A 26,181-nucleotide genomic window follows, 5' to 3' on the forward strand; every position below is an offset into this window, starting at 1 on the left:
CTATGATTCTAACTCCTGTGGCCTTGCACCCCTCACACTGCAGTGGAATTGAAAGTGTGAGCATTTAGTTGTCCCTTTCCACCGCCCACCTGGGCTCTGCAGGTAGGGCCTTTTCCTGCAAAGTGTGGCCCGCAGTGAAGTGGCCTCCCACTCTGTGCACTGCCTGGTCAACAAAACATGAACATTGCCTATTTTTCTCAGAAAGTAAATGTAGGTGAAATGGTTAGTATGTGTATGGAAATGCGTGGCAAACTGTAAGGTACTACACAATAAACGTTTTGGTAACTGTCAAAGTCATTTTACACTCATTATCTGATCCAATGAAACCTGTTACATATATTTCTGTTATTATATTGATTATACCGTGATTGCATGTACATGTGATTTTTCTAGGATTACCTTCGTCGGCATTCTTCCAAGGGCAGGATGACATATTGAACATTTAGTGACACCCATATTTCCTGCATCTACAAATCTGTCAACTGCCCCCACACCGTGGTCAAAACACACACAGCCATTTTGTTTGTCGGGAATGCTGCTACCACCATTTCATAAACTACAATGTCTGCTTGCTCATTCAATCTTGATCTCTATCTCACTCTGAGAACACAGAAGAGAACACATATGCGCTTGTACAGGCAAAGCATTGCAGCGCTATTTGGTATCTCTCTGATGGTAAACCACGCAGCTGGATAAAGTCATGTTTTTTAGAACTCAGCTCTAAACGGAGCATATGGGCTGTCTCAAACCGAGACATGCTGCATCTACTGGATGGGCTTTAGCCTGCCCATAGGCTTCCCATTTGCTGTCACCATCATCACTCTTCAGTTATATCCACATATTCCAGAGCACACCATGCCACATATTTCCTCTACACAGCTTCACACCATGCCATACAATTCCACAACAAACAATTCCAATCTAACACATCACTCACTCCCTTGCACTATCATCAACCCTGTCATCACTTCCCTACACACCCACTGCCTCTCTCATCTCTCCCTCAGACTCCCAGTACCCCCTCTCATCTTACAATACCACTGATCTCTCCCATCCCTCCCTCACGTCTTCTCTCTATACTGCCTGCTCACATCCGCTACCTTCCTGTACCTCCTCAAGCTCTTCACTGGTCCACCTCTTGCCTCCCCCCCTATTATTGGTGCCCCTTCCACTTGTACCTCTATCTCTCTCTCTCGTACTCTCTCACTGCTCTCTCTCGCTCTCTCATGCACTCTTCCCGCCTCTCTCATACGGTTCACTTGAGTTCTCAAGCACAGTTTCCATACCATGCCTTTTCACAAATTTCTGTCCCTCAAATCCACACTCTCCTCTTATTCTTTAAGTGTTTTACTTTCCTGCATACATATGTGCCCCCACTTTATGCATCTATGGCCTCCTCTCCCCTTCTTTCTCACATACACTTTCTGCTCCTCTATCTCAAATTTCTGTCCCTCAAACCCACACTCTCCTCTTATTCTTCAGGTGTTTTCCGCATACACATGTGCTTCCTTTTATGCATCTGTGGCCTGCTCTCCCCTTCTTTCTCACATACTCTTTCTGCTCTTCTATCTCAAATTCAATCACCATTTCCTGCACAAACTACCTATCCCTCTCTATCATCCATTTCTATCTATTTTGTGCAGCTCTCACCCCTATCTATTCACAATGCACTGCAATTCCACTACACAAATACACCACACACTTCCACCCCACACAATTTCAAAACTAATAACTTGAATACAACCGACATAATTCCACTGGACACCACATACATCCACTACACTCCAAACCAAAAAACATAAGTAAAAGACATTGTCATTTACGTCTATAGCTCTAACCCGTGCAGATTCGAGACCTATTGTAAAATCATGCAAGCTAATATATGTGAAGGTCTCTGCTCATTGGCTGGGGGTATGACAATGGTAATTAAGATGATCAGTGGCTAACAAAAGCAAGACAATGAAAGGCTCAGATTAGATGAATAGTTTAGAGAAATGCAACAGCACCAAAAAAGGGGGAAGAAAGGTGTCTTATAATATGTCAGTCACAACAGCAGTCCCAGCTCTAGCTAGTTACTCTAACACTTTACACTGGTATTGCATGTATGTATGCATAGATATTTCTATAATCTGAACTTCAGAAATATTGGAGTGTTGATAGATGGGCCAGCCCATCAAATAATGAACTCCATTTGGGCAGGGCAGTGGAAGCATGTACTCCACTGACCTGGTAGCCATACAGCTCACCGTATTGAGGGATTTCTGACAGCCTGAAAATCCCATGATAGGTTGTAGGACTTCAGTCAATAATATTAAAAGTTGGGGAAAAGTCCAGCCGGCACAACTGCAGGGTCAGCTTTGACAGCGAAGTGAACAGATTGGTTGAGTTTCATTGCTGCAATTTCACCCTGGTTCAAGAGCAGTTATTGCGCAAGAGGAAATTCTTGTTGAGTTTTCCTGTAGCTGGATAGTAATTTCTTTTTTTTTTGAAAATTCTTTTTATTGAGTTTTCAACACATTTAAGATCACACTACTGTATCACTGCATAGCACTCCCTCCCATGCCCCCCTTGCAAAACATCCCAATCAGTTCTGGAATACCATGAAGTAGACGTCAGTTAAGTCTGCTGCTACCAATCCGGCTCACTGTAGATGGATATGTGCCATGGACAACTGTGCACTTTCCACCAAGAACTTCCTATGGGTGGCCAGCTCTGGGTGTTTTGTGCTGTACTTTCCACTGTTCCCAGATTCTATCATACTTTTGTGGTTACCCTCTGGATCTGTACACTGCTTCTGCAGCTAAAGAGCAGTTATACCATCCCTCTTGGCTACTTTGAGATTGTGGGGGGCCTGCATCTCCAATGTCCTGCTTTGTGAGGTTTAGCAAAAACACAACCGGTCCCAATCATCTGCTTCTGATAGATACATCTGCCGTGTGGATTCCTCACCTTGTGAATATCCCCTTGCGTCAGCAACATTCGGAAATTCTTTTTTCGTAGCCTCGCACTGACGTGGACTCCTGACGTCATAGAGACACGACCTCGCTCGCGACTCCGCTGACGTCACCGACGCCTATAATAGGCCCACGCCGGTGCGATGACATCAGTTCCCTTTTTTCCGCGTCGTCGACGCTAACGGTTATCGGGAATCTCTGTAGCCAACGGATACTTTGTTGCCTATATTGTTGCCTTTTTCTGATTCTCTGTATCCTATTCTTCGAAGATATCTTCTAAAAAGACCGGCTTCAAGCCTTGCAGAGAATGTGGGAAAATGATGTCCATCACCGACCCTCACAGCGACTGCATCTGGTGCTTGAGTTCGGACCATGATGTGGATGACTGCTCTTCGTGTAAGAAGATGAACCCGAAGGCCCTGAGAGAGAGAGAGGCGAAGCTCTCGGTGGCTAAGATGAAAGCTGGAAAGGAGAAGTCGTCGAGGTCTCGTTCTCGAAGGGCGAGGTCGAAGTCAAGATCGAGGTCGAGGTCTAGATCTCGGGGGAGGTCATCCTCGAAGTCGGCTTCTGATCATGTTTCGAAGAAGAGGAAACATAAGAAGAGGAGACATGAGTCCCGACGTCGTTCTGGTAAGGAGTCGGGTTCGAGGTCAATGTCACCGAAGAAGGTACGTTCGAAGGTGGTGACCCTTGATGTTTCGGATCCAGAACCTGAAGGTGAGGCCTCTCCTTCTGAGTCGCGGGTGCCGTCTCCGGCTCCGATTTCGACTCCGGCTCCGAATCCGTCTCCGAATCCGTCTCCGGCGCCGTCTCCGGCCCGAGATGAGGAGGAGCTTCTTGAGGATGAGGGTTCCGCACCCTTAGGTGAGCCGAATCCGAACACTCCTCAGGACAGGCCTGAGGGTTTTCAACCACCCTTTCCTACCCCAGGCCAGGACCCATCTGCGTTTCTCAACGCAATGTACGGAGTATTTTCGAGGGCGTGGTACCCCTCTGGTGCACCTTCGGGTCCCATGGGTCCCTTAGCTTTTAATTTAGGAGTCCCTCACTCCTACCCTCCGGCTCCGTTTATGCCTTGCATGCCGGCTCCGACGCCGCTGTGGCATTTTCCGGCTCCACCGAAGCCGTCGACGCCGGTTCCGGCTTCGCCTGCTCCGAGTCGTCCTCAAACACGTCCCTCTGAGCCATCGAGTTCGATTCCGACGTCGATTCCGAATCCGTCGGAGCCGGTGGTGGATCCGGTGGCAAAGCGTGTCAAGATGAGATCCAGAAGAGAGGCTCAACGCCTTCTGGATGAAAGGAGGTTTTTGGATTCACAATCTGACATTGAAGAGGGTTAATTGGATGAAGATGCTTTTGAGGAGTTGGCAGACGCAGGAAGCCTGGATTTTTCTCCAGAGTGGGAGTTACCCTCAGGCTCTAGTACTCCTTCTAAGGACGTTCAACCCTATCATTTAAATATGAGGAAGGCTGCCAGTCTCCTTAAGTTGACTTTGCCTACAGCAGAATTCAAGTCTAATATTCTGACTGAAGTATTACATTCTCCGAGTTCAGTGGTGGAACCTCTTCTTCCTTTTAATGATGCTCTGACAGAGCCCATTCTGGAAGTGTGGAAAAAAACCTTTGTCGGCTCCGGCTGTATCTAAGAGTGTAGCCAGAAGATACAGGGTTGCCCCTGAAGATCCTGCCTTTTTAACCTCTCACCCTTCACCGGAGAGTTTGGTCATTCAGGCGGCATGCTCCAAAAAGAACGTTAGCGCTTTCCCTCAGGTTCCTTTCGAGAAGGAGGCGAAGAAGCAGGATAATGTGGCAAAGAAGTCCTTCTCCTCTGCCAGTATGGCATTAAAATCATCAAATGCCACTTGCTTGATGGGGAGGTATTTGCACGCACTTATGGATTCTTTGCGTGTTCTCGTTCCAAAAGTTCCTGATGACAGCAGGAAGGATTTTGAGGAAGTCATCTCTGACGCTCAGGCGGCGGCTCGCCAGGTCATTCAGAGCGGCCTGGATACTGTAGACTCTGTGGCGCGCATTATGGGCACTGCTGTCGCTACTAGGAGGTCCGCCTGGTTGAAATCTTCTGACTTTTCGGCTGATGTTCAGGCGACATTGTTAGATCTTCCTTTCAATGGTTCAGGCCTCTTTGGGAAGAAGGCTGATGCGGCCCTTGAGAGGTTTAAGGATAGCAGAGCGACTGCTAAATCTTTGGGTCTTCAGATGAGAGGCGCTTCAACTGGCAGAAGATTCAGGGGTTTTGGTCGCTCTTCCTTTCGGAATTTTCGGCAAGGCCAACAGCAGCAGCAGCAACAGCAGCAGCAGCAAAACTCCTTGTATAGGACATATAGGGGAAAGCAGAGAGCACGTCCTCGTGGACGTCAGGCCTCTTCCTCCTCCACTTCCTCCAACCCCCCTGCCCCTGAGAAGCAGCCCTAGATCCGACATTCAGGATCATGTGGGTCCGGCTTACCCATTTTCTACAGGATTGGGAATCGGTTACATCAGATCTTTGGGTTCTCAATCTTGTAGAAAATGGGTATGCCCTTCCCTTTCGGGAATTCCCTCCCAATTTCCCTCCTTGCCAAGGGTATTTGTTGGACCTGGGCCTCTTGGCAGGGTCATCCCTAAACTTTTTGCCTTCCTCCAAGACTCTCTCTGACCTGTTTTTGTTGGTTTAATGACTCTGGGCACTTTTACCACTGCTGACCAGTGCTAAAGTGCATATGCTCTCCCTGTGAAAAGTATATATGTGATTGATATACCTGATTGGTTCATTGGATTTACTGTCAGTCCCCAGTAAAGTGCACCAGGAGTGCCAGGGCTTGTGAATGCCAATACTGCTAGTGGGCCTGCAGCGCTGGTTGCGCCACCCACAGAAGCAGCCTTAAAATGTGTCTAGGGTCTGCCATTGCAGAACCTGCGTGCAGTCTGGTACTGTCATGCTGGCTGGGCAAGTGCACACACTTGCCAGCCCCTAAACCTTCCCTTAACTTCATATTAGTCACCCCTATGGTAGGCCTAAGGGCAGGGTGCATTGTAAGTGTAAGGTAGAACATGCCCTGATGTGTGTGGCATGTTCTAATAGTGAATTACTGCCAAATTCGTTTTTCACTATTGCAAGGCTACCAGTTCCCTTCTAGGCCAGATGGGCTGCTGGAATTATTACACTCTATAATCCCAGCAGGCTCAGGGAACATGGTAGAAATTAATGTTTAGTATGCCTGAACTCAGAATAATAAAATACTTCTTTTAGTAAAGTTTATTTTAATATCCTGTGTTTGCAAATGCTACTTTTAGAAAGCTAGCATTTGCTTGTCTAACTATTTCAGCCCGCCTCTGCTTTTGTGTGTATCTGTCTGTCTGGTGTGTGTGAGTGACAGGGCTGGGAGTTGACAGGTAGTGATTAGCAGGAGGACCCCTTAGTGGGTGGTGGGAGTTTCCCCTGAATGATGCATCAGGCTGTGCTCTGCCACCACAATGCTGGCTCCGCCCTCCTGGGGAGCGACTGATGACTCAGCCTGCACCTGGCCCAGGAAGGACCGAAGCTTGTCAACAGAGTGCTCAGGCTGCCCCTGTCTTCACAATGCCGGCTCCGCCCCCCTGGGGAGCGGCTGATGTGCCTGCCCTCACACTGAATACAGAAGCAGAAGTACCCACCACAAGTGCTCAGGAGCTGAGAGCAGTTATGCAGAGGCCCCCCTGGCCAGTGAGAACAAAAGAAACTGTGTATAAAAGTAGGAGCCCTGCTCCTTGTAAATCAGAATCCTGTTTTACCACGAAGGACCTCTGCCCGCCTAGAAGGAGAAGAGACGCTGGGAGAACTGGCCTGCTGCTTGCCTTGCTGAGAAAGGAGAGGAAAAGACTTGATAAGAAAAGACTTTGCTGCTTTGTGCTTAAACATTCTCCAAGGGCTTGACTGAGCTTGCCCCCTGACCTGAGCCACAGGACCATCTGGCTCAACCTGCCTCTGCTCGTCTGCCGGTAATTAACCGGGATATCTACTACTGCCGGAGCTGTGACCTTGGTGCCCCCCAGCCCCTCCCTGAGGCCGTGACCGACTGTGTCTCCTCGTCCCCGCCGAGGAAGAGCTCCGCTCCGTTGAGCCGCTCTCCCCCCGCTGAGGAGATCGCTGTGTTGACCGCCTGGAAGGCTCGCTGCTGTGGTGCCCCCCAGCCCTTCCCTCAGGCCGTGACCGACTGTGTCCTCTCGTCCCCGCCGAGGAAGAGCTCCGCTCCGTTGAGCCGCTCTTCCCCCGCTGAGGGGATCGCTGTGTCGACCGCCTAAGAGGGCTCGCTGTGGTGCCTCACCCTCCCGCCAGAAATCCTGTGCCGGACTACAACAGACCCAGGGGACAGACCTCCGCTGGACGGACGCCTCGGGTGCCAGCCTCGCTCTGCCTGAGCCGCTGGGCACCTCGCCTCTGTCACCGGAGAAAAGCCGCCACTGAGACTGCCATCGGGCTCGTGGCCCGCAACGTTCCTTGACCCCCTTTGTTGTCTACCCTGTTCCCAAGTGCCCCCCCGGCCTGAAGATCCGCTGCGGTGCGAGCCGCCCTTTCCCGCTGACTCGCACCGCTCTCTCTGCCTGCCTTCAGCTCCGCGCTGCGAGAGCGCTCCAGCCCCTCCCGCTGGAATCCTCTAGCTGTCGGGTCCCGCAGGCTGCAATCTCAGCCCCGGCACGAGTGACTGGGGCTGCACTGGGTTCCTGGGCCTTCCCTCCCCCTGGATAGCCCTGAGGTCGGTGTCTCCCCCCCGTGTGGGTCCCGTAGACCAGGGGGGCCATCCGCTGTCAGAGACCCGGCCGGGCCGATCGCGCCTCACGCGGGAAGCGTGAGACTTGGCAGGGCGTCGGGATTTCACCCGTCTGAGGCGCCGCGAAGCGCGGCAGAGTGCATAACCGAACCCCATAGGACCTAGAGGGGAGGAAAAGTGCACAATCTGGGCAGAAACGAACAAAGACTCACGGGAACACTGTGGAATACAACTTGAGATAAGAACAGTGCATTTTTGAACTACAACTAAAAGAGAGCTTGCCTATTTACAACCTGTGGGCATCCAGAACCGTTATTTGATCTTGTGATAAGTCTGTTCTAAAGAGTATATTTAATTTTTACATAAAGAAGCGTATTTTTATATACTCACAGCCTGGTGTCCATTTGTGGGGGGATTGGTATATTTTACTGTGTGTGTGTCTACAAATGCTTAACTGACTAATGCCTGGAGAATCGCCTTGGCTGCTCACGCCACGCACCTAGAGGGTGAGCAAGGGTAATTCTGAAGGGTCATCCTTTGCCCTGACTTAGAGGAGAGGGTCCCTGCTTGTCACAAGTACCTACTTGCGCCAACCAGAGACCCCCAATTCTAACATTGGTCGCAGCGGTGAGGATTTGCGAATTTGCATTTGTAGTTTACATACAGTGAATTACTGATCACCACATAGTGAGAGCAGATCTATAACGTAGCCACAGGTTTCCATTTTTATAATTTTGCTGGGAGATCTCCATGTGCTTGTGAAACGTCATGCCTGGTTCAGTGAGGATGGAAAAGGCAGCAACCAGATGCCTGTCGCCAGAGGAGTTGGCAGACAGGGCAGCAACCAGGGCGCATGAAATAGAGATGGCGAAATTAAAAGGACAAATGGAAATGGACAAGCATAAATTGGCAATGGAAAGCCAAAAATTAGCCATGGAGGCGCTAAAACGCCAAAGAGATCACTACTTTAGGATGAAAGAACTTGATTTGGAGCTTGAAGCCAGGAGGGCTCCCGCCCAACATCCAGAGATTTGTGTAACTCGCAGATTGAGCTTTGCTGAGTTGGAGGTGGAGTCCAGCTCAGATGGTGGCAGCAACATTCAGGTATCTAGTGCTGACAGCATAGCGCGCGCACCTAGAGATATGGCACCTGACTTGGAGGGGGTTAACATACACCAGGAGGTTCAAGGGCATGAGGTAGCTCCAGTAGTGCGCAGCGTCCCTGAAGGGAATAGGGTGGCTGGCGTAGGAGTTCATGGTCCTAGTGGTGGGAGGGATTCCCCCATGGTTGAGGTCCTGGTGGGTGAGTGTAAGGACCGCCCAGAAGAGTGTGGGTTGCGTGACAGAGACAGTCCGCTACTGTCTGGCCAGTCTCAGAAGAATGGTGTGGAGTATGTGTGTGAGGCGCTGGATGGTGAGGTGAAGGATAGTTTGGTTAACCCTGCTAGGGGGCTGTGTAATCCAATTGTGGGAGAGCATACTTTAAGTCCCAGTTTTCCAGAGCTATGCCAACACCTGTTTGAGAGTGAGTTCTCTGACCCCAGGGAGCTCACATTGGAGGCAGACCTTGTGGTGGATTCCAGAGGGTCTGGAGAGGCATTGGGGTGTGATCCTGTGGGGAGTGGCTCAGGTATCTTCCAGCCCAGAGTGGTGGAAGTGGCGCAGAGTAGCCCAGCTAGGTCCTGTAATAGTGAGAGGGGTGTAGGGCCTCACGTCCTGTCCTTAAGGGGAAGGAGTGAGAATGGGTTTTGTCCCGGTAGTGCCCAACCTCAGTCTCAGAGCCTGGATGGTTCTTTAAGGGAACACCAGGAGGGGAGCCTAGGCTGTCCGGATGAGTCACCCTTTGAGGGGGATCCCCCAGTGGCTAGAGAATGTGGAGGCTCTGTAAACAGAGGTCCAGTAGTTCTGGTATCTGGCAGTACCGCTCCAGTTGGGAGGGTGCAGAGGTCCAGATGGAGGGGCGAGAGGGGGAAAGAGTCCCCAGTGGAAGAACCAGTGGGTCAGGGGCCAGCCAGCAGGGCTGCGTCCCCAGTGAATGACCAGGGGGACACCACTTCTGTCCTGGGGGATCTTCCCGCACTGTCAGAGGGACAGGGGTTGGGAGATCTGCGCCAGGCAGACTGTTGCACGGCACAGGAGCTATGTGCCACCCTCAGGGGGGGCATGTGTGCTCCCCGAGAAGTCCTGGTGCGCCAGGCAATTGTTCAACTGCAGGGTTGGGTCCCTGAGTTGGAGAGCCAGGTTCAGGTGTTGTCTGACCTGGAGGGTGGGACCACTGTAATCAGTGTCCTGACCCATGTCACTTCTAGGGGTACCACTCCAGTTGGGAGGGGGCCGGACCCTGGAAGGGGGTGCAGAGGGAGGGAGTCCTCGCCTCTGACCCCGGTGCGACTTGAGGGTTTAGACCCTAGGTTTAAGGGCCAGGTGCAGGGTGTCCCCCCTGACCTGGTGCCCCAGTTGCAGGATAGCACCCCTGAACTGGTGGGAGAATTGTGCAGATCACCTGCCACAGGTGCCCTGACAATTCTGGAAGGGGGTACCACTCCAGGTGGGAGGGTACAGAGACCCAAGGAGGAGAACCGGTTGTGGGAGAGCCCACCCCAGTCTTTGGTCCAGCAGCCAGCTACAGGCCTGGGGCTGGTGAGTCAGTGCCAGGATGGCATACCTGACCTGACAGGAGGGAGAGTGGACAAAGGGTGCCAAGCACCTGGGGCTACTGCCCCCCGCTCTCTGAGGCCACAGAGGTTTGAGAGCCCTGAGAGGCATGAGGCCTGGGTCTCAGCCCTGACTACCGTCAGTGGCCACTGTGATTGGATGACTGCCTGTTGGGACACACCTGTGGGCCAGTTAAGGTTAGAGGCTGCACAGGTGGTGTCCATAGAGGGAGAAAAGGGTGCCCCAGGGATTGGCTTGGTGGACCCTGAGAGTATGGACAGAGGATTTGAAATAGGTTCAGATTGGCGTAGAACTGGAATGTGCCCCTGCTGTTGCGGGCCAGGTCCAGGTTCTATCGCCCAAAGCAGGGAAGCCCATCACAGTGGTGATTGGTCTACCCTGCGTTTCGGCTGGAAGGGGGTTGTGTTGGACCTGGGCCTCTTGGCAGGGTCATCCCTAAACTTTTTGCCTTCCTCCATGACTCTCTCTGACCTGTTTTTGTTGGTTTAATGACTCTGGGCACTTTTACCACTGCTGACCAGTGCTAAAGTGCATATGCTCTCCCTGTGAAAAGTATATATGTGATTGATATACCTGATTGGTTCATTGGATTTACTGTCAGTCCCCAGTAAAGTGCAGCAGGAGTGCCAGGGCTTGTGAATGCCAATACTGCTAGTGGGCCTGCAGCGCTGGTTGCGCCACCCACAGAAGCAGCCTTAAAATGTGTCTAGGGTCTGCCATTGCAGAACCTGCGTGCAGTCTGGTACTGTCATGCTGGCTGGGCAAGTGCACACACTTGCCAGCCCCTAAACCTTCCCTTAACTTCATATTAGTCACCCCTATGGTAGGCCTAAGGGCAGGGTGCATTGTAAGTGTAAGGTAGAACATGCCCTGATGTGTGTGGCATGTTCTAATAGTGAATTACTGCCAAATTCGTTTTTCACTATTGCAAGGCTACCAGTTCCCTTCTAGGCCAGATGGGCTGCTGGAATTATTACACTCTATAATCCCAGCAGGCTCAGGGAACATGGTAGAAATTAATGTTTAGTATGCCTGAACTCAGAATAATAAAATACTTCTTTTAGTAAAGTTTATTTTAATATCCTGTGTTTGCAAATGCTACTTTTAGAAAGCTAGCATTTGCTTGTCTAACTATTTCAGCCCGCCTCTGCTTTTGTGTGTATCTGTCTGTCTGGTGTGTGTGAGTGACAGGGCTGGGAGTTGACAGGTAGTGATTAGCAGGAGGACCCCTTAGTGGGTGGTGGGAGTTTCCCCTGAATGATGCATCAGGCTGTGCTCTGCCACCACAATGCTGGCTCCGCCCTCCTGGGGAGCGACTGATGACTCAGCCTGCACCTGGCCCAGGAAGGACCGAAGCTTGTCAACAGAGTGCTCAGGCTGCCCCTGTCTTCACAATGCCGGCTCCGCCCCCCTGGGGAGCGGCTGATGTGCCTGCCCTCACACTGAATACAGAAGCAGAAGTACCCACCACAAGTGCTCAGGAGCTGAGAGCAGTTATGCAGAGGCCCCCCTGGCCAGTGAGAACAAAAGAAACTGTGTATAAAAGTAGGAGCCCTGCTCCTTGTAAATCAGAATCCTGTTTTACCACGAAGGACCTCTGCCCGCCTAGAAGGAGAAGAGACGCTGGGAGAACTGGCCTGCTGCTTGCCTTGCTGAGAAAGGAGAGGAAAAGACTTGATAAGAAAAGACTTTGCTGCTTTGTGCTTAAACATTCTCCAAGGGCTTGACTGAGCTTGCCCCCTGACCTGAGCCACAGGACCATCTGGCTCAACCTGCCTCTGCTCGTCTGCCGGTAATTAACCGGGATATCTACTACTGCCGGAGCTGTGACCTTGGTGCCCCCCAGCCCCTCCCTGAGGCCGTGACCGACTGTGTCTCCTCGTCCCCGCCGAGGAAGAGCTCCGCTCCGTTGAGCCGCTCTCCCCCCGCTGAGGAGATCGCTGTGTTGACCGCCTGGAAGGCTCGCTGCTGTGGTGCCCCCCAGCCCTTCCCTCAGGCCGTGACCGACTGTGTCCTCTCGTCCCCGCCGAGGAAGAGCTCCGCTCCGTTGAGCCGCTCTTCCCCCGCTGAGGGGATCGCTGTGTCGACCGCCTAAGAGGGCTCGCTGCGGTGCCTCACCCTCCCGCCAGAAATCCTGTGCCGGACTACAACAGACCCAGGGGACAGACCTCCGCTGGACGGACGCCTCGGGTGCCAGCCTCGCTCTGCCTGAGCCGCTGGGCACCTCGCCTCTGTCACCGGAGAAAAGCCGCCACTGAGACTGCCATCGGGCTCGTGGCCCGCAACGTTCCTTGACCCCCTTTGTTGTCTACCCTGTTCCCAAGTGCCCCCCCGGCCTGAAGATCCGCTGCGGTGCGAGCCGCCCTTTCCCGCTGACTCGCACCGCTCTCTCTGCCTGCCTTCAGCTCCGCGCTGCGAGAGCGCTCCAGCCCCTCCCGCTGGAATCCTCTAGCTGTCGGGTCCCGCAGGCTGCAATCTCAGCCCCGGCACGAGTGACTGGGGCTGCACTGGGTTCCTGGGCCTTCCCTCCCCCTGGATAGCCCTGAGGTCGGTGTCTCCCCCCCGTGTGGGTCCCGTAGACCAGGGGGGCCATCCGCTGTCAGAGACCCGGCCGGGCCGATCGCGCCTCACGCGGGAAGCGTGAGACTTGGCAGGGCGTCGGGATTTCACCCGTCTGAGGCGCCGCGAAGCGCGGCAGAGTGCATAACCGAACCCCATAGGACCTAGAGGGGAGGAAAAGTGCACAATCTGGGCAGAAACGAACAAAGACTCACGGGAACACTGTGGAATACAACTTGAGATAAGAACAGTGCATTTTTGAACTACAACTAAAAGAGAGCTTGCCTATTTACAACCTGTGGGCATCCAGAACCGTTATTTGATCTTGTGATAAGTCTGTTCTAAAGAGTATATTTAATTTTTACATAAAGAAGCGTATTTTTATATACTCACAGCCTGGTGTCCATTTGTGGGGGGATTGGTATATTTTACTGTGTGTGTGTCTACAAATGCTTAACTGACTAACGCCTGGAGAATCGCCTTGGCTGCTCACGCCACGCACCTAGAGGGTGAGCAAGGGTAATTCTGAAGGGTCATCCTTTGCCCTGACTTAGAGGAGAGGGTCCCTGCTTGTCACAAGTACCTACTTGCGCCAACCAGAGACCCCCAATTCTAACAGTATTGCTCCGAGGAACATCTGTCACTTCTGCAGGAGGAAGTGTAGACTTTGATAAGAAAGGGTGCGATAGAGTTGGTCCCAGAGCAGGAAAGGGGTCAGGGATGCTACTCCCGGTATTTCCTGATTCCGAAGAAGGATGGCAGGCTTCGTCCAATCCTGGATCTCAGGATCTTGAATCTCTATCTGAAGCAGGAGAAATTCAAGATGCTCACCCTTGCTCAGGTTCTTCAGGCGCTGCAAGAAGAAGACTGGATGGTGTCGCTCGACTTGCAGGATGCTTACTTTCATATCCCAATCCTGAAGTCGCACAGGAGGTATCTCCGTTTTACGGTGGGATCGCAGCACTACCAGTTTGCGGTCCTTCCGTTTGGACTTACTACTGCGCCTCGAGTCTTCACCAAGGTGATGGCAGTGGTGGCGGCGCATCTCAGGAGATCAGGGATTCCAGTATTCCCTTATTTGGACGACTGGCTGATCAAGGCGGAGTCGTCAGAGAGAGTGCTCCATCATCTGCGAGAGACAACCCAGTTGTTGTACAGGTTGGGTTTTTCGATAAATGTGCCCAAGTCTCACCTGGTGCCCTCCCAGCGCAACCTGTTCATAGGTGCCGTACTGGACACAACCGTATGTCGTGCATTCCCTCCCCCTCAAAGGATTCACGACATACGGGAGATGATTCCTTTATTTTACAATGGAGCGGTTGTTCCAGTCCTGAAGGTCCTTCGCCTGCTCGGTCTGATGGCTTCATGCATTCTGTTGGTCAACCATGCACGCTGGCACATGAGGGCGCTCCAGTGGTGCCTCCGCAGGCAGTGGTATCAGCACAACGGAGATCTCAGGGAGTCAGTGAGGATCTCCAGAGAAGCTGCAGCGGATCTGTCTTGGTGGGGCGTGGAAGGCAATCTGTCACAAGGAAAGCCTTTTCTACTGCCTCAATCGGTGGCCACAGCGATAATGGATGCATCCACTCTCGGGTGGGGTGCTCATCTGGGGGATCTGGAGGTCAAGGGCCTTTGGTCTCCAGAGGAAAGGTTGCTTCACATCAACCTTCTAGAATTGCGGGCGATTCGTTTGGCGCTCAAGGCCTTCCTCCCTTCCCTTCGCGGTCGGTCGGTTAAAGTCCTGACGGACAACACGACAGCGATGTGGTACATAAACAAGCAGGGAGGTGTAGGGTCGCAGTGTCTCTGCAGAGAGGCTCTGCGTCTCTGGTCCTGGGTTCAGGACCATCAGATTTGTCTGATGGCGAATCATCTGGCCGGAGTGTTGAACGTTCGTGCAGACAGTCTCAGTCGGCAGTTCTCTGCTGACCACGAGTGGAGGCTTCACCCGGAGGTGGTTCACGACATCTTTCGGATGTGGGGGACTCCTCGAGTGGACCTGTTCGCCACTCACGAGAATGCGCACTGCCTGTCATTCTGCAGTCTCCAGTATCCGATGCAAGGAGCCTTGGGGGATGCGTTTCAGTTGAGTTGGAGAGGTCAACTCCTTTACGTGTTTCCTCCCATACCCTTGATTCCTCGGGTTCTGAGGAAGATTCGCCAAGACCGGGCCCAAGTCATATTGGTCGCCCCGGATTGGCCAAGAAGGGTGTGGTATACAGATCTACTCCACCTCTCCTCTCACCCGCCGCTCCGTCTCCCTCTCAGGGCAGACCTCCTCTCTCAGATGGAGGGCCAGGTTCTACACCCCCACCTCCAGACAATGCACCTTCATGCCTGGAGATTGAACGGGACAACCTGATTTCCTTTTCCCTCCCGCCTGACGTTGTGGATGTCATCTTGTCAGCCAGGCGTGATTCCACTAAGTCCATCTATTCTTATAGATGGGCGAAATTTGTCTCGTGGTGTGGGGAAAAGTCTATTGATCCATTGAAGGCCCATTTGTCTAATGTTCTCCAGTTTGCCCTTTCTCTGGTGCAGCAGGGGCTTGCGGTTGCCACGGTGAAGGGTTACCTTTCGGCGTTGTCGGCATTTCTCTGTTTGCCTGACCAGCCTTCTCTTTTTAAGTCTCCTGTGGTCTTAAGGTTTTTGAAGGGTCTTACTAATAAGTTCCCTCCTTCACCTTTTATTGTGCCTCAGTGGGATTTGAAACTTGTATTGACTTTTTTGATGGGTGCTCCCTTTGAGCCTCTCCATAAATGTCCCATGAGGCTTCTTACCCTTAAGACAGTCTTCCTGGTTGCAATAACCTCGGCAAGGAGGGTTAGTGAGCTTCAAGCTCTTAGTTCCAAGCCCCCTTTCCTGACCATTCATGCTGATCGAATGGTTCTTAGGACCAGGGCTGCTTTTTTGCCTAAGGTGGTAACTCCCTTCCATCTAGGACAGTCCATTACCCTTCCTACCTTCTATCCTCCCCCTCACCCTTCCAAGGAGGAAGAGAGACTGCACCGTCTGGACCCTAAGAGGGCGGTGTCCTTTTACTTGGACAGATCCAAGGACTTTCGTTTGGAAGACCAGCTCTTCGTTGGATTTGCTGGCTGCAAGAAAGGAAGAGCTGTCCATAAAAGAACTTTATCGAGTTGGATTGTCCTCTGCATTAAGATCTGCTACTCTTTGGCCGGTAAGGAACCACCAGAGGGTATAAGGGCTCATTCTACAAGGGCTAAGTCTTCTACCTCAGCATTGACTAGAGGCGTTCCTGTTGAGGATATTTGTAGAGCGGCAACTTGGTCTTCCCTCCACACTTTCGCGAAGCATTACTGCTTGGATTCCGAAGTGAGGAGGGACGGTCACTTTGCTCGCTCTGTCCTTCAGGATTTCCTGGTTTAGAAGGGTGGACACCCTCCTCCGGGAGTGGGGACTGCTGTGGGACTCTATTCACAAGGTGAGGAATCCACACGGCAGATGTATCTATCAGAAGAACAAGTTACTTACCTTCGGTAACGCTTTTTCTGGTAGATACAATATCTGCCTGTGGATTCCTCACTGACCCACCCGCCTCCCCGTTGTCCACTCTTCTATACCAGAGTTACTGTATTGTAATGTATATATATATTTTGTTGTCAGGGTAATGTTTCATTTGCTTTCCTGCATTTGCTTAACACTGTGTGTTTTGCCTTGACTATTGTGTACTGTGTATACTTTGTATATTTCTACTGTCATTGGTCCGTCCGTGTGCCTCGATGGCACGGAAAAAAGGGCGGAACTGATGTCATCGCGCCGGTGTGGGCCTATTATAGGCGTCGGTGACGTCAGCGGAGTCGCGAGCGAGGTCGTGTCTCTATGACGTCAGGAGTCCACGTCGGTGCGAGGCTACGAAAAAAGAATTTCCTAATGTTGCTGACGCAAGGGGATACTCACAAAGTGAGGAATCGACAGGCAGATATTGTATCTACCAGAAAAAGCGTTACCGAAGGTAAGTAACTTGTTCTTTTGTCCCCTTACCCATCCCATCCCAGAAATACTTCCATGATAGCCAACGTGGGATTTTGTTCTATCAGAAATCGGCATACCCTTTGTAGGTTAGGGTAAAGCAGGATCCAATACACCTGAATCACCTGGCATTTCCATACTACATGCATGAAGGAGCTTCTGGCCTGTCCATAACGAAAATATTCAGGGCAGCTGTCCCTCCCCATCCTTCATAGCCCCTCAGGGGTTTAATATATTCTTTAACCTGGTCTAATCTCAGGTGAGGCAATATTACCCATTTTGGGCTGCCATTGTTTGCCTTAATCCATTTGTCATCATCCAAGGGCTGCAGGTCTGACTCATATCTTTCCTGCAATTTGTTTAGCCGGTCTGGGACATTTAGCACCAGAATTCTGTATAAGCAAGATCTGCCTTTCCTACCAATAGCTAACATCATTAGTCAGATTTCTAATGGACTGTACTCTTGAGAGTGCTGTTATGTGGCCCGTGTACCTAACCAGTGCATGTCCGCACAGTAGGTAAATAAACAACTGGGATCTCTGTTAATCCTCTTTAGCTTCAAGTTGGTCGTAGAACGTCATAAGGTATGTCTGCCAGATGTCTCCCTATTTACAGATCCCAAACTTATCTCAGTGCCCTGCAGCCCTACCATTTCCGTTGGGCATGTACCCATGCACAACAGCTTCTTCCTAGTAGGCAACCTCCAGTTAATCAATGGAATGGCTGGAACGGCTAAAATGGCTGGAATAGTGGGCAGGAGAAACTCCCCATACAGCCAAAACCCTGGTGCTTACCCGGTAAAGGGAGTCTGCTTAGGTTTCGTGGCTGGGTCCCCTCGGTCCCCAAAGATCCAGTCATTAACCGCCAGCAGCTGAGCTGAGCTGCCCAGTATTATAGTCTGATGTCTACTGCCCCTAGTCCACCATCACAAAGGATTGAATGCACTCTTTATGAGAGATTCATGGCACCGGTCCTCCCTACTTGTAGCTATTGATGTTGAACTGTAGGGTTGTAAACCAATGGGTAAGGATTTTCTGGAGGTAGTGTGGCAAAACATACAACAGCTGTGGCAATGCCACCATTTTGAAGAGGGCTATACAACCTCATCATGGAAGGAAGCAACAGTGGTCTCAATCTTTAAAGAAAGGCGCAAAACGTGACCTGGCGTGCCAAAGGCCCATTTAGTTGATAGATGCCACAGATAGGGTTTTGGGCAGAGTCCTCCTTGCACGCTTGAAAGATAGGGCATCAGAAAATTGGATTCTGTCCAATACTCAATATGGTTTTAGGAGAGGGCGGGGTGCAACTGAACAATATCTTAATTCATCTTTAATCATTAATAAGCACAGAAGGTCCTTGAAGAGTTCTATCCATCTGGCCTTCATGGACCTATCTGGTTCTTTTGACACTGTCAACCGAGATAAATGATGGGCTATGTTGGAAGGTATGGGTGTGGAAAAAGCGTTAGTAACCCTACTCCCCAGTCGTTACTCCGGTACCAAAGTCATAGTATGATATGGCACTAAAGGGGAAAAAACACATACTTAGATGCCTGTCAGGTTTTAGCACATTACACAGAAAAGGCCAGTAACTACTCATACTTGGGCAATCTTTTTAGCAAACTGTTGAGATGGGAACCTCTTTTAACCATAAGAGCACAGCAGACAAGTAGGGTGATGGATGCACTATTCCGTTTGGCTTCTAAATTGGGGACAACTTTTTGTCTTTATTGCATTGTCCCTAGGGAGCTGGGGGTCTTGTCCTTTTTCCTGTTTGAAAATGAATAAAAGATTTAAACCATACATTGGGGCACAAGCCTGTGAAGGAACTAATTACCCTTTATAGCCAAATGTCTCTCTATTGCCAGGTATGGATCTGCGGTTTGGGGCTACGCTAAAAAGCAACAGTTTGTAGGAATCGAAAATAAATTCATGAAAAGATTACTGATGCTCCCAAAAAGTGTTCCTACCTCTTTTGCCATACAGAACTTAACTAGAATTTATGGAAGACCGTATAGGCAGTGCCCCTTTTCTTCTATAGGCCAAGATAGGGACCTCTGAGGATTTAATATTTTCATGTGATGTTATTAAAGATTCCCAAAAATCAGACAATGTTTTAAAGGTTCCATGGTTAAAGAGGATTTACCATGAGATTGGTCTGGAATAATTTATTGAAAACCCTGAATGAATTCCCCTACATGCCAAATGAGTTTTCAAGGAGGCATACTGTATCAGGGGCAATAGGCTTATTAGTTACCAACATGACAATATTGGAGTCCCCTGTTTGCTTCCTGCCCCTGCACAATGTTATCTATTTATTTCTACTAAGTTCCAGTTTTGATTTTATCTAACCAGGTTCTGTTTATGCACTGTGCACTTTGTTGCTGGCATTTCCTCACCAAGGAGGGTGGTCAAACAAGGTTATGCTCTGCCCATGTGATAATGTCTCAGTTTAAAGAACTATGGACGTTGTATTATTTTACACATTGTATAAATCAGAGAGAACTAGATTTCTGCTCCCATTACTAAGAAATACTCACTCTTGCTCGTATTGATGGTTTTAACTTCTTACCGTCTTTGGCTACGGCTGAAATCTGTATTGCAGTAGCTAATTACATAAGAGACTCCATTGCGATCAGATAGCCTTAGGAGTAAAATCTGTACAGAGATTTTACCTTTTTATGATGAATTGTGTATGTATTGTATTTTAATCATATTAATTTGTAAATCTTTTCATGGTTCTCTGAACTGAAATAAAGTTATTCTTAACTTGACTGGCTCTATACTCCATGGTGATCGGGGGGAGATCTATCTCACCATATTTCCCTTAATTTTGCGTGTCAACTGGCTCATATTCCTGTCCCAGCTTTCCTATGGGTCTCATGTGTTAGAAATTGGGTTTCTGGTTGGCAAAAGAATGCAGCCTGTCCAAGCAGAAGCGGTAATCCTAGTCAGGGTAAGCTAGATCCACACTAAAAGATAACCTGTGTTTACCCTCTGGTAGCTTGGCACAGAGCAGTGAGGCTTATATAAAGAGGCAACACACAGCAACAGAAAGAATACCCCACAAAAAGACTCCATACAGGTTTAGAAATATAACACTATTATAAACAAATCAAGACCAAAATGACAAAAATCCAATGTATAGAAGTTGAAATATTAAATGTTAAAGGAATACATGCAGTGAAGCGCTTAGAAGCAAGTCAAATTTAAAAGTTACTTTACATCGTGCTGGACCGGGTCAAAGTCAACGTTCAGGCTGACCGCGTGGAAGGGCAGGCCAGCTACAGGACCCATGCAGGACCAAGTGATCAAAGTACCTTTCCTGGTCACAAACAGTGAGATGGGTCAATCTGTTCCACGTAGTGATGGCGATGTGTCAGTTCGGAAGATGGGTGCTTGAGTCGAGAGGTGTTGAGTGATGTGCCTCACCAGATTCTGCCACACAGTTGAGGGGATGCATCGATCTCACCAAGCTGAAGTGGCGGAGATTAGCTGTCCGATGCATTAATCTCTAGAGGCAAAGTGCTGGTTCAAATGTGATGTGGCAATTAAACTCCAGCAACAGTGTTGATCGCTGGTTCTATTACTCACAGACAGGAGATGCCCCAAATTCCATGTTGCAAGTATCTGGGCCACTTCCAGTAAGCTTCAAACAACAAAAGAGTGTAAATCAATAAATGTGTAGAAGCACAAAAGGAGAGAAGATGAGTATGCAAGTCTTATTAGATTTGTGTAGGAAGCCCTCACTCACCACCCTGGTTGGTGACATGCTTCATCATCGGGCCCACCGGGAGAAGCCAAATCCCTCCCCGGTGTGCTACAACGCCAGGATTACTGCGGAGCTGGTTAGTTGTGAAGAATATGTAAATGTGAAAAGGGTTTAAAAATGTCCAGATTGTGTCTCACATAAAAACTTTATTCTGTGGTCAATCTGACATATTAAAAGCAATGTGTTTAGGAAGCTACCAAGTTAATTGTTTGGCTATTTCCACTTAAAGTGGGGTCAAAATGTTTCTGCCCTTGATGTGTGATTTACTGGGCATTCGTCAGGACCATGGAGAGTGCACCTCGGCGGTATGGGCACGCTAAGGCCCACCCTGACCAGAGGACGTGAAAGTTAAAAATCAGTGTAAAAAAGGTGAACAATGAACAAACCAGCAAGTTGTGGGAAAATTACCTCATAATCAGCGGAACCTGTATAGTTTGAAAAATAAAAGATCCACTCCCCATAGGTCTCGGGAGGAGGGTGGAGGCAAAAATGGCACACCGCCCGCAACGCCTGGCACCCGTTCGATACCTGCGTGTAGCCTCTAACCGGACCACTTCCAGTAAGTTCAGGCACAGGAGCAGGGTAAGGACTTTGATATCCCTGAGTCTCAAGCAACAGGAGGCAAGCCACAAGCACCTGGAGATCACTTGGCGGTAAGGCAGAGTCAAGCTCTCCTTCAGCAGAATCCGAGAGCAGCAGACAGCAGGGCAACGCAAGATAGAAGCAGGCCTTTCAAGCTTGCAGTCTAAAAATGAGTCATTTCAGCACCACAACAGTCCTTCTGATAGATTCAGTTCAAGATCTAGAAGTGTCTGATTTTCGGGGTGGGGGTCAAAGACCCAGTACTTATACCCAAACGTGCCTTTGATGTGAGGGTGTGACTTCAAAGCAGCCCTCTGAAGTGCATAGGTTCTCCTTTCAACTCAGTCCTGTCCATCAGGGATAATCTGTCCTTTTTGTGAGGACAGGACACTGCCTATTCAAGTGACGTGTTAGACCCTCCCTTCCACCCCGCCCAAGCAAGGCCATCAGAATGCAGATATATTTAGATGGGTACTCATATCCATCTACCCTTCATGTGTTGTGGCGGTCTTGCTTGAATGCACAAAGTGTAGCTGTCACCCACCCCAGATGTATATTAGAGACGGGCTGTCACGCACAAACAGCAGTAAGTGCAATGTCTACTTTCTAATAGTGCTGTAAATAAATAGAGCCTAAAAAGAGCCCGTTTGACTAGGGCCTGTGCAATGTGTCTTGCATGAGATGTAGTATTGTGACCTAACTCAACCCTAAAGTACCTACCTTTTCCCCCAACAACCCTCTAATCAACACTTCTAAAGAGGAAGCATCTGTCGCCCCAAAAACAAGCAACCTGAATAGGAACAACATACAATACAACATAGTACTCTATCAAAATAAAGTAAACACCATAGTCTTGTGTAGCAGGGAGTGATTTGCCCCAAGACAGCCCCTCTTTACAGATGCCATGTGTCTCGTCTTTGTCAGCGAATGAGAATAAACTTGTAGCTCTACATGGAAGAAAGGAAGGAAAGGGACCAAACTCTATACCACTGAATAACATCTCATCATCCACTGGTAGCGTCCCCTCCCCCATGATCACCAGAGCTCTCTGAGGAGGATGCCCTATGTCTGTCCTCCAGTTGTGACCACAGTTGGCCTCCTATCAGTCTACTGAGTTTCCTCCTAGAGTGAGATGGTTGACCCCCTTCGGCCTCCCAAATTGTCATTGGCTCCTTAGTTAATATGGGCAGTTATTTCCTCTTCGCCGCTCAGTCCCAGAGCTCTTCCGGACTCTTAAACAAAATGATTCTCCACTGATACATTACTTTCAGTTTGGCAGGGTACATCAGCATATATTGAATGTCCTTAGCCCTAACTTTTCCCTTAACCTCTAAGAAAGATGTAAGAAGGGCTGCACTTTACCTGCATAATCGGGGGAGAGCGTAACCATAGAGTTGGTGCAATGGACGTTGTTGTGCCTGCCATAGGATATAGTCTGTCCATAAGGTACAGTATACTGATGGTAATGCCTCTAGGCGGTCTCCCTGGCTGTGGTCTTAGGACCAGTGCCCTGTGCGCCCTTTCCAGAATAAAGTAGGAGGATAGCTCACAATCCATGATGCAGGTTCTGAAGTATTCTGTGGGGAATTTCTCTCATGTTGCCCACCCCCTCTTTTCTACTCTGGGCCACCAAATCAGCTGGGCTGTCACAAGCCCATAGGGGTGCTGAAAAATGAAAGGTGGTCCCTACCACTCTGCCCCCATGTGGCTGTATCCTCTCCCTTGCAAGTCAAGAGTCAATGCAGAGGTAGAGGTAAGTCGCTGCAGTGAGATTGCAGCTCCAGGTTGTGTCTGTTGGCGGCATGTCCATCTCCCGGCAGGTCGTTGTTTGCCTAATAAGTTTCTCTCATCCCCGACTCCCTACATGGGCTTAGGTTGACCAAAGGGGACAAGTGTAGCGGGCACCACATGGATGTTTGCATCCAAGAAAAGGTTGCCCCATAGTTGGCTCAACCAGGCTGCAGTTTCAGTCCACGGGCCACCACCTGGAAGTGAAAGCAGCAATGTGCCACACCTCAGCCACGCACCTGTCTTCTCTCCCTCTCATGCTCCAGGAGTCGATGCAGAGAGGGTTTGCCACTGTGGGTTCACAGCTCCAGGTGGTGTTTGCCTCTGGCAGGCCCATCTACAGGTAGGCCGTATGCACACCCAGGCGGTCGATTGCAGAAATTGGCTCTCTCATCCAGGGCTCCCTGGATAGGTTCGGGTGGGCCAAAGGGGGTGATTATAGGGCCACTGCACTGGTGCCTGCAACTGAAAATAGGTCACCTAAGGTTCGGATTCAGCAAGGTTCTAGAAGCTGGCATGTAGCTCGCTCAAAATGTGGCTGCCATCTTAGGCTGCTTGGCCACGCCCCCCAGTAATTTCTTTCTTGATTTCTTTACAATGTGGTGGAGGTGAGTGATCTGTCAATGGTAGGCGAGCCCTTTGGGAGCCAGGATGGTATTTATCAGATAAGGTAGAAACTGTATTGTTTAGAAAGAGCCATACAAGATTTCTTAGGTAAAGAGCAGAGTGAGCACTTATGGTAGCAGCACACGTATACACTGCCAAATCACTATTATTCACTGTTACTGCATCTTTGATCCATTACTCACAAAAGCAATATTTCACTCACACATATGTTCTGCTTTTAGGTGATGAGTACAAGGTGCTAAGGATGTGAAATGCCAAAATAGGAGTGAACATAGTATGCTGTTTCTTGTACATATGTTTTTTATTTGCTTGAGGTGTGCAGCCTTTCATGACTTTCATCTTCAAGACTCATGACAGTCTACATTTGTTTACAATGGTCTTGGTAATGCTGATCTTTTTTATTATATTTTCAGGATCCAGACAATCTGCTTGAAGAAGTACCAACAACAGAATACAGGGATGACTTCCACATCCCCAACTTTTCACCTGAGAAACTAGTGAGTTTTCTTTAAAATACAATACCATCATGTTCATGTGCCTTCTCTCTCAAATTCTGTTTCTTCCATACCATCTTCACAAACAAAGTACATCCATATGATATCACACAAATAACTTCCCATGGAAACTATACTCCATTCTTAGAAACACAAGGAATTCTTTACGTTATTAACAAGGAGTGAATGGTGTAGCAACTCAATCCGTCTCTCATTCACTGGTACCCTTAGAGAGCTAGAGCTGATTTCTTAACTTCAAAGCTGGTTTTTGTGCACAGTGTAAATGTACAGAGGTGGAATTTATCTCCTGAAGGAAAAAGAGATTATTTAAAACAATTGCCCTTCTGACTACTAGACTAACCTCTTCTGCCAAACAAAATACACTGGGGTTGATCCAATTTGTGGGCGAGCAAGGATCTATGGGCTAAAAATTCCCTTTCACAATAGGAGCAAATTTAGCTTTTTCTATCCTCACTTCTAGACTAGACAAAGAATTTGGCTGGCCTTGGCTTTAATCAAAGGAGAAAAAAGCTCCTATTCCTTGGGGTCAACCATTTACTGGCAATGCCCACAATTTGCGTTTTTTGAGAAAAATAAGTCAACTGTTATACATGTTGTCATGTCTAAATAGCCTTCTTGTTTCCATTCTCTCTATCTACCAGCTTGACGACATGATCAAAATGATGAAAAGCACTCTCCGGTTGTGCGAGTTCATACTTTCTAAGTAGGGTGAGGTAAGATTTTGATGCTGTTTTCCTGTCAATGTGAGTGAGAGTGTGAGTACTATCAGACTAAAAGGATCACACAACAAACCATCACTTATCGATGGGGGTCACTGGAATGTAATGTAAATGTAGGGTGGATTTGTAGAGAGCTGCTTGTCACCTGTGAGGGTCTCCAGGCACTTCTTCCATACAATAATGGGTTTACTATACTTGCCAAACAATCCCCCCTATGCTACATAGTTTACAGTTTTTTTTTAAAATAAATGTTTTGCTAGTTTAGAAGAATCAAAAATTACACATGGTGTTGCTCTGTGGCAAACGTTAACTACTCACCTGAATTTATCACCCATGTGTTATACTGGTACTAGAGAGGCAAAACATTTTGCAAGAACAGCATTAATATTTGATAAGGCAGCAAAATAGTATTGTCACAGAATGTACTACATTATGCTGCATAATTTGCACTGTGTTCCATAATTTGGCCTTCCTATGTGTCTCATGAATAACAATATTGTGGGACACTAATATCATTGATAAAAAAATCAGGAGACAAAATATCAAAAGGTAAGTATCTAAAGATTTTCTGTACCTAATTCAACATATGTGTACCAAAATACATATACATATATCTTTATTTATTTGGAGTTAAGAATGGCAAATGTATATGTCCCTTTGTGCATTTACCCTTTAATATTTTGTCCCTCGATATTTTGTCCACAGTATTACTGTGCCACGATATTCTTGTACTAGACGTTCAAGAGTACAATCGGCCCTTCTTAGTCTCATAATTCCAGAGCCACTTATAATATAAGGCCTTTGGTTACTGTTTTAAATTACATTACAGTTATGAGGGTTGAAAAGGAACGAAATACATAGGTTTTCAAGAGCCTAGGGAAATATGTAACCAACAATGGAACTAGCGTGACTGAGCGATCACATCCCATTGGTGCTGGAGGAGGAGAGATTTCGGGGTAGTTTTGTCCAAAGCACTCATTATCATAAAATAAACACCTCTATTTTGGGGAAGATTGGGTGTAAAACCTTTTAGAAGAGAACTACTTTACCAATTCAGAGATTCATCATGTGAGAATAGAGCCACCAAGAGCTTGGCTGTAATTCCTCTATGGATGCTTTGTGATTGCACAGAAGAGCAAAATAATTCTGCAAATGTGGTACAGATGCAAAGGGGTGGGCCCATGAGTAAGCATCGTTATCTGCCCCCTTGAGTCCGCCCAACACTGTTATGGAAACATGGACCGACTGA

General features: G+C 48.9%; 1 protein-coding gene across 1 annotated transcript in view; it reads left to right on the forward strand.

Moving 5' to 3' along the window:
* LOC144764995 (maestro heat-like repeat-containing protein family member 2A) overlaps positions 1 to 26,181 on the forward strand; it is a 67,066-nt gene that overhangs the window by 38,954 nt on the left and 1,931 nt on the right. The window contains exons 15-16 of the mRNA XM_078650308.1: positions 24,112 to 24,195; positions 24,855 to 24,926. Coding sequence (XP_078506434.1) covers positions 24,112 to 24,195; positions 24,855 to 24,920 — 150 coding nt within the window. The 3' untranslated portion in view covers positions 24,921 to 24,926. The remainder of the gene's footprint in view (positions 1 to 24,111; positions 24,196 to 24,854; positions 24,927 to 26,181) is intronic.

Source organism: Lissotriton helveticus, chromosome 1_1 (assembly GCF_964261635.1).
Source record: "Lissotriton helveticus chromosome 1_1, aLisHel1.1, whole genome shotgun sequence".
NCBI classification, from domain to species: Eukaryota; Metazoa; Chordata; class Amphibia; order Caudata; family Salamandridae; genus Lissotriton; species Lissotriton helveticus.